The sequence below is a fragment of the Morone saxatilis genome, unplaced genomic scaffold, assembly GCF_004916995.1.
Source record: "Morone saxatilis isolate NCDOM2014 unplaced genomic scaffold, NCSU_SB_2.0 Contig21, whole genome shotgun sequence".
In the NCBI taxonomy this organism is placed as follows: domain Eukaryota; kingdom Metazoa; phylum Chordata; class Actinopteri; family Moronidae; genus Morone; species Morone saxatilis.
Genome location: NW_023339774.1, coordinates 10,592,598 through 10,601,448, shown reverse-complemented (window position 1 = coordinate 10,601,448; position 8,851 = coordinate 10,592,598). Strand labels below are relative to the sequence as shown.

Below are 8,851 nucleotides of genomic sequence, written 5' to 3'. Positions count from 1 at the left end.
CAGAAACAGAAACAACTGCAATCATTAATCAACTGTTTCAACTATTACTTCTACTGGAAACAGAGAGTTTGATGTGTAGCTGAAACCACTTTGTTGAATGGGGAGAACAAAGCTAAAGTGGATTACCGACTGTACCGTGGAGTTTCTCATCCTAATGGTACAGGGATTGGGTAAAGGGGATTTTAATCGTCAAAAAGAATAATTATATGTAATTATTTAATCCAAATAACAATCAGGGTTGTCAAGTAAAGAATACAAATACAACAATACAGTTTTTATCACACATTTTATATAACTAAATTCAATTCACAACATTATGCAGCATATTTGGGCATTTACAAAATCTAACCACACATTCAGCATAAAAAAAATAGACATCATACAAAGTTTGTAACAAATATAACAAAATGTAACATGTGCTTAATATCTTTGTTGGTCACAAACGTGTGCGCCCTCAGTACTTTGCAGTCTGTGTCTGGAGCTCCAGCACCCTTCCTGTCCCCACTGTTTCCTTGAGCGTGAGGCAGTGTCCTGGACAGGCCGTGACCAGGACCCTGCATCCTCCTCTTTCGCTTAGAAACCTCTTCAAGGACTCATCAAAAAATTGGTTCCCTTCTCTGTACCCGTCCAACAGCAGTAGAACCTCACTGGACCTGGTTAACACAGTCCTCAGATCATCCTCTGTTGATATCTTTTCCGTGAGAGAAAGTTGAGTCTTTATTTCCTGAAACAAGTCACCCTTCACTTTGCTGCAGTCGACATATAAGAGAAGTTGAAGGGCACTGAGGTCGAGGATGTGAGCGAGGGCATGTGCGGGCCCTTCGGTCCAAGAAGAGATCAGGATATGAGCTACGGTTGTCTTCTCGCTTCCTGGGGGTGCCTCAAGAAAAAGTGTCTCTCCAGCTTCTGGGAGTAAAGCTTGAAGATTCACTGGCCGCCCCTTACTGATAAAAAACAACGAAACAACACAAATTGTGAGTGTAAAGTACACAGGCCCATACAAATGTCAGCTGTCAACACACATAGTTTTGATTCTTAAAGTCTAAACATTTAAACATCACATTTACAATGTTTCACAAAATCCTTAATTTCCATGGAATTCCTACAATTTCTGGAATTGCTAGCAGGGGTAAAGTCCATCCAAATTTTTGGTGAACTCCGATTCACAAATGTATGCTTTTGGCCAATATAGCCATCTTGGCAGTGCTGGAGTTTTAAATGGGTTATAATGAACAGGTAAAATACTTGTGTCTGGGGAAACAACAGGTTTGATGACCTCAATCTTTTTGATAAAGAAGTGCATATATTTTTATATATTTTTCAGGGGAAGGATCAAAGAGAAAAGGGCATAACTAAAATGATGAATGAATGATGAATGGAAAACTTGAACTGTTGCTGTTACTGGAAATAAGATCATAGAAGTGTTTGTGACTCACTTGTTTTGCAGTCTTTGAGGCAACTCCTCGACGTTGAAATTGTTCCAGCAGTGTCTCGAATCAGTGCTGAAAGATAAGTCGGAATAATGGGCTTTCAGAAACGCCCCCAGATTTTCCTCCGTGCAACCTGCAGGCATCGAAAACAAAACTGATCATGATCACAGCAGTCTCCTTTGATGAAGAGGTATAAAATAATGTGAATCCATCCTTTAGATGTTTTTAGTACAGTAGCTATTTTTACAGTGTATTTAGTACAGTAAAGTAGTAGTTTAGTACAGTAAGACCTTTGTAGTGTGTTTTAAGGTTGGTGTTAAACATCATTTAACATCGTTTAACACAGAGTGTTTTGCATTAATCCTACTTTCACCAGGCATTTTTTAAAAGAACAGGAAGAAAGCAAACAAACCAACAGGTCTTTATTCAGTGTCAAATAGAAATAATGATGTATGATCATTTTTAGTACTGAAACAATTAGTTGATGAATCGTTTAGTTGATTGACCAAAACATGATTGGCAACAAGTTTGACGATTGATTAATAACTTAAGTCAAAATACCAAACATTCACTGATTTAATCTGTTAAATTGTGAGGATTTGCTGATTTTCTATATTTTAAGTGGCCATTAAATTGAATATCTTTGGAATTTTGCATTGTTGTGTGTAGGATTTAGTGGCATCTAGCAGTGTAGTTGCATATTTTAGTTCCCTCGCTTCACCCTCCTTCTATATGCAAAGGAGAAACGATGCACAAAAAAACACAGTTGGCCCTATCTAGATCCAGTGTTTGGTTTATCCGTCATGGACTACTATAAAAAAATGGCGGTTCAACATGGCAGCCTTCCTGGAACACAACCAGGCAACCAGATAAAAACAACTTATTCTAAGGTAATGATTCTTACTGTCAGGTACTTATACACTAATGAAAACATACCTATGAATATTATATTCCATTTGTGACAATAAATCCTCCTAAATGTTACAAATAGTCCTGACTTTAAAGACACCACACCTAACGATTCATTGAGAAAACAATCAGCAGATGACTCGCTAAGGAAAATAATAATTTGTTGCAGCCCTAATCATGAGAGTGACTTACCTTCATTAAAAATAGTTATCTCTTCCTCATTTTCTTTATTTATTTGCTGACCTGAAAGAAAAGAACAGCACTGTTAGAAATCTTACACAGACAATAGTAAATGTACATAAGTACTGAATTAATGAGTTGAAGTCATTAATTAGTGAATAAATCAAACACTGCTACAGGGTAGCATAAATCCACTTAGATCCACATCTACGCAAGTCAAACTTAATTGAATATAAAACAGAGCTACTTTGTAATGTACTAACTTCACAGATAAGGGGATCTTTGCACTTCTGTATTCTGGAGAATACGTATTGAGTCCATACTAATGCTCATTTATTGCTATATTTCAGTCAAGTAACCTTCTTTGAGCATTTCACACATACACCTTTAACCGTAGGACTTATTGCATTCACGTAGCTGTTGTTTATTTTTAACCTGTAAAAAGTAATTTGAGGTTTAGCTCCTCTAATAAAAAATAAAAACACTGTGCAAATGTTTGGTTGCCGGCTTGCTAAGATTTGGTTAAACCACATTGGTCACTTGTAGCACAAGGGGACATTTAGACCATTTACAGTTAAATGGTTAGTTCAGGTTTTTTGAAGTGGGGTTGTATGAGGTACACATCTATAGCCAGTGCATTACATACAGTAGACGGAGGTGGGCAAGCCCCCAGTTTGGAGACGCAAATAGGAGTACAGCACAGAAGCTAAGCAATGTAAGGCTAAAAAGCCCCACCTAAAAGAATCCATATCAGTTTAAGTGTACACTTTATTTACAGTATTTTCAACGCTTTATCCTGCCATCAGACAGCCCTTTCTGAAAGGAAACTGAAGCATTTTTATTGCTCTCTCCAAAGCAAACAGACACCTGACAACAGTCATTTTTTCCTCCACATGAGTTCTACCGCTGCCTGTTACTGTTCTTGACAAAGGACTCTGGTTGCTTTGAAGAGGGCATAGATCAATTTAAACGCTTCAGTTTCCTGTCGGAATGGGCTGTTTGATAGCAAGGTAATGTGGTGAAAATACTCATAACTAAATATAGCAGACACCTGAAATGATATTGAATTTCAAAGGTGGGCCTTTGACCCCATCCACAACAGTACAATTGCCTAGCTTCCATGCTGGTCCTCCTGTCTGCTTTTCCCAACTGGGGACATGCCGACTGCAGGTAATACGACCCTTTAAAGCAGTGGTTCCCAACCTTCTATCTTTTAATAAACTGATGACCCCTAAGTGACATATTTTATAGATATTTCATACTATATTCAATGCAACAATAACAGTAGAGAACAACTGATAAACTGTACAATGAACCCAAATACAATAACTGCAGGAACTTTGTGTAAAACTATCGATTTGGATTAAGTTTCAGCAGATTATTTCCAGTGAATATTGCATCAGGAATTTTATCTTTGTCTGTATTATGTACCTTTTTGACAAATTCAAAGTTTTCTTCTGCCTGATACTTGGCTGTGTTTCTGTTAGCTCTTTTCTAATGCAAGACAAGACTGTTTAGCAGAGACCAGAGCTATATACAGCTATATATAGACCTATATACACAGAGCTATATTCCCAGGCACTGTGCATATTTTTTATGTTTTCTCACCCCCTTTAACATCAAGAAGGCCCTGTGACTACATGTGAAGCTTTGGTTACCTCAAGTGGGGGTCTCGACCCCCAGGTCGGGAGCCACTAAAGCATACTTGCAAATGATTGATTAAACAACCAATTTTATTTTCTGTATATGAGTAAATTGCTGCACACACTGCATAGTTAATGTAGCGACAAAGTACATGCAAATGATATCCACAGCACAACAACCAATCAACTTAGTGATGAAGAGGCAGCACAGCCAGGCAACCAAAGAATAGATGATATCGATAGTAGATAATTAATCATCGCAGTGGAGGAGGAAATTATGAGTAGACTTTCTGGATGCCTCTACATGTATACGAAATTGACCTTCTTCATGTAAAGTGACAGAAACTGTGGGTGTCTTTCATCTAGAGTATGGATATTTTACAAATGCATCATCAGCAATTTGAAAAAACGCAACAGAGACCTATTTGTTGCAGAATATCGTTTGCCCCTATAGAGGCCACTTTTGAAAACAAAGAGAGGATGCTTCTGCTTATGAACTATGTTTGCTATTGCTGTTGTTATGGCTTTGCCTTTGGTTGTAATAATAGCCAGGCTATAACACATCCTAATAATTAACTTCAACAGGGGTTGTGTGTGTTCAGTGACATGTTTGGCTCTGTTTAGACTCACAGTCAGCAGGAGGAACAGACCTGTCCCGACCGTCGATCAAAAGGTTCCTGGTACTGGGAGTATTGGACCCTATGCAAAAAAACATTACTATTAATTTAGTGTGCTGGTGCAGTGTGTGTGTGTGTGTATTTAAGTGTGGATAGATGGAAGTGTGGATGTTTGTTTGCTGCTGTCATATGTTCTCATTCACCCAGTTCAAAATATGTGACTTTGTTTTAAAGGCATCAGCTTACCTTTATGTTTGACACAGTAATGGTGAGATATGTGGTGTGGTATTATAATGTTTTGGCTTTGAATTAGTTTTATGCTTAGCTTTTTATTTATTCACTTTTATTTTTATTAATTACATATGTTATTTTTTCCTGTATTCTTGTATTTATCATGTATTTTATGTGCTCTTGTCACAAGACTTTATGGTGTTCAAGAAGGAAATTGTAACCTGATATCACCCTAAATATTCCATCCATAGGTTTCCGGTCCCATAACTGAAGTAAGACTTCACACATTTATATATATGGAGAACCGTGTTTCAGTATAAGTATATACTATAATATACTATTGAAATGATAGAGGTGTTATACAAATAAATAACACGTGCTGTACTGTAAAATCACCCATGCATTTACAAATAACCTCAAATTCCCCATCACACAAACCAAGACCGAACTGGGTGTTTCCAACGATGACATTTGTGACACATGTTCAAATAGCTAAGTCATCCTCACATGAATACACGCTCAATGGATCACATGATGATAAAATTCCCTGAATTCCAAAAAGCAGACATTACGGTGCTTAATCAAACAACTAAATGCCATTCTTCTTCAAAAACACTTCCTCTTTTCTCACTTGACTCAACATGTATCACATGTATAAACTGTCTTCATAGCTGAAATGACATGTGGTTGTTTATTGACACAAATTATTCTGCCCATTTTACAAAAATAAAACGTAAACAACCACAAGGCTGCTATGGCTTTGACACGCATACATTTTAGATGCTGACTCATGAATTCAGCAGTACCCGTAGGTTCTTTGAGATGAGATTGACGACATATTTTCATTTCTGGTTAGACAATAAAGTTAAATTTCTATTTTAAAAACTTAGTTCTGTTCTATTCTGTCCCAAGTCATTGCAGAATTTTACGATATTTTCTCAAATCTGTTTTAATGCAGTTGGGTTGCTGTTTATCAGTCAATGCAGTATTAATGCATACAACAAGGAAATAGTGAAGGGCTGGGGAATACAATGTTACAGTTGCACAACAACTAGATGATCCACTCTATTTCATGCAGATAATCTATTATTGCATATCCTCAAAGGAAATCCAGCTCTGCAGTGCCCTCGCCTACACTGTACACTTGACTTTCAATCGCTGCCTTCAGGCTGCAGATTGAATGCTCCAGTGGCCAAGATTATTGTTTTATCTAATCTATTAATAATCTATTGCACATGTATGCTGCCATTTGTCACTTTCTCACTTTGATATTTCACCTGTATGTGAGATTATAATCCGTTATTATGCCTGGGGTTCACTGTCATACACATATTTCCATCTGATGTAGATTTTATTGATTGAGTACTACACCTGAATTCTATGTATTACTGTGTCTGTTATGGTCGGCTGTAATGTACTGTATACATAAAGAATTGAGAGATTAATTACCTTTTCGTCGTCGATACATAAGTACTGCCACAACCATAATGACAAACATTATCACTCCTATGCACAGTACAACAACGGGAGCATTGCTTTGTACAGGAGCAATGGGCATTTCATCTGTGAAAAGAGTGAAGAAGGATTAGTGTCAAAATGTGCCACAAAACCCACTATCACAAGTGAGAGGCCAAGTGTTGGCCTTTTGTATGTATGCTTTAAATTTGTGTGGCCACTATGGAAATAACCAAATATACCAACAACAAACTTCCCCTTACTGGTCAAGAAAGAAAGAAATACAGCTATTACAATGACTCCTGGTTGGTTAATAGTTTTGTATTAGCTGTGCAAGCAGCCCTTGTTCTTTTTGCCATATTTACAGGCCATGTTTCTTTACTTAGCATTAGATCAACCTGCATTTATCTGATTTCAAAAGACATTTCCAAAAGAGCAAACAATCCTTTGCACACATATAATGAGAAACATGAACAGCCTACATACATATACAATAACATCCACACATTTTCACACATGAAAGAATCTCTTGTAATAGCACTCCTACACATTACTGTGTTATTCAAAGGTCAAATCCAAACACCTCCTACAGTTTAAAAAAAAAAGCGGGGTAAAATCTTGTAACTTTGAAAAAACTGTGAGCAAGAGCTGAAAAGCTCATATGTGATAGACCTTTGTTATATCAAAAACAAAAGAGTGAACATAACAGGAAATAGCCGTACATAGTGTTTGGCAGTAGGCAAGTGATAACTATATTTCCTGTGTTTTTCATGAGAATATCCAAGGCTTCATCTAACTTTATAGTCAGTGTTGCTATTTTTGTGACAGACTACAACTTCAGATTAGAAGAACTCTGCTTCAGTTTTCTTTCATTCATATTCATACAAAAAGGCGGGGGAGGTTAACATGTATGGTCAGTAGAGAGAAAGAAATGAGGTAGGAGATATGGGGATAAAGTTCTCCAGCCAGCCTTTATCTGAGGATGTTGCAATTACACAACTTCCAAGTACATTCTTTGAAGAATGCCTTAAAGGAAATAAAGATTTACCTGGAATATGAAATGTTGCGGTGTAGCCATCCTCCGTAAAGCTACACGTGTAGTTGTTTTTGTCTGATGATTGGACACGTATCTCACTGGTGACGTTAAAAAGCTGGTCTGATGTAGGTACAGCAGTGGTATTGGGGTCAATGTTACGCAGCTGTCCATCCTGCCACATAACAGAAGACTTAGGGTATCCCTCAGACTGGCAGCTTAGCAGCACCTTATCCCCCTCTGCAGTCTTTTCAATGCGTTTAGTCACAGCTTTATAAGGTGCTAGTGAAAAATCAGAAAGGAAGAATATATAATCATGAGCATGTGTTTATAATAGCACTATTATGATAAGACATTATAATTATAAACAGCTCTTGAGGAAAGCCAAAAGCATTATTTTTTACCAAATTGAGTAATATTGATCTTAGTTTCACATTCATAATGAGTAAAACTCTAACTGCCCAGAAATGACCACATGCTGTGGCCAAAGTGCAAACCCCATTCCCAGAACAAAAGCCCCCGAAGTCATTGCCAAAAACATAAAAAGTTACACTGTTGTCACAGATTTGGTTCTTACCTGCAACAGACAAAGTTATGGTTTTGTAATCAGCTCCTTTTTCTGTCCACACCGAACACTTGTAGGTTCCAGAGTCATTGATCCTGAGCCTGGAGATCTGTAAAGTGAGAGAGAAAAGAGTCCCCAGATGTCCTCATGACTTAGATCACAGTAATAGGAGTACTGTATGTTAAATGGTAAAATTACTGTGCACCATAACTCCTTTGAGGTATGATCTTAGCACATCTCTAAGAGCACTTATTGTTCTATTTCCAGCAAACCTTGCTGCTTTCTGTCCCTTCTTGGCAGTTGTACCTTACTATCTAATACAGCACTATGAACACTGATAATAAGGGTACTTTTGCTTAAGTACAATTAACCTATCAGTATTTGCCAAGGGTATGAACAAGTTAACCACAGCAATTAGAGGAAATTTCACAGGACATGACCCATCTATGTAAAGTGTAACATGTTACTGTTAGTATTTACCTCTAACTTGGCCCAGCCCTCCGTCAGCTCCTCAGTGAGAAGCCTCACCCGACCCCGATAGTCCAGATGTGGAAACGCCGAGTCCTCCATCCGGTTATCCATCCGGTAAACATCTCGAATCAAGTTGGACCTGGTCCAGTGCCAGGTCACCTTCAGGTAGTCACTAGGATTAGATAGTTTAGGCTGAAACTTGCAGCCCAAAACAACATCTCCTCCAAACTCTGAGCTGTACTCAGGTCGCTCTGTCTCAACAGTGAACAAGACTGCAGGGAAAGAATACAAGGTAATGTCAGGGTTAATGCCAGTTT

The 8,851-nt window shown here is 37.8% G+C and overlaps 1 protein-coding gene across 1 annotated transcript in view; it reads right to left on the bottom strand.

Annotated features, from left to right (window-relative positions):
- Positions 1–269: 269 nt before the first annotated feature.
- The window catches only part of si:ch211-241b2.5 (butyrophilin subfamily 2 member A2), a 9,489-nt gene continuing 907 nt past the window's right edge, over positions 270–8,851 (bottom strand). The window contains exons 3-10 of the mRNA XM_035667932.1: positions 8,544–8,806; positions 8,076–8,172; positions 7,514–7,780; positions 6,460–6,573; positions 4,793–4,861; positions 2,532–2,582; positions 1,437–1,563; positions 270–944 (exon numbers count right to left, since the gene is read on the bottom strand). Coding sequence (XP_035523825.1) covers positions 455–944; positions 1,437–1,563; positions 2,532–2,582; positions 4,793–4,861; positions 6,460–6,573; positions 7,514–7,780; positions 8,076–8,172; positions 8,544–8,806 — 1,478 coding nt within the window. The 3' untranslated portion in view covers positions 270–454. The remainder of the gene's footprint in view (positions 945–1,436; positions 1,564–2,531; positions 2,583–4,792; positions 4,862–6,459; positions 6,574–7,513; positions 7,781–8,075; positions 8,173–8,543; positions 8,807–8,851) is intronic.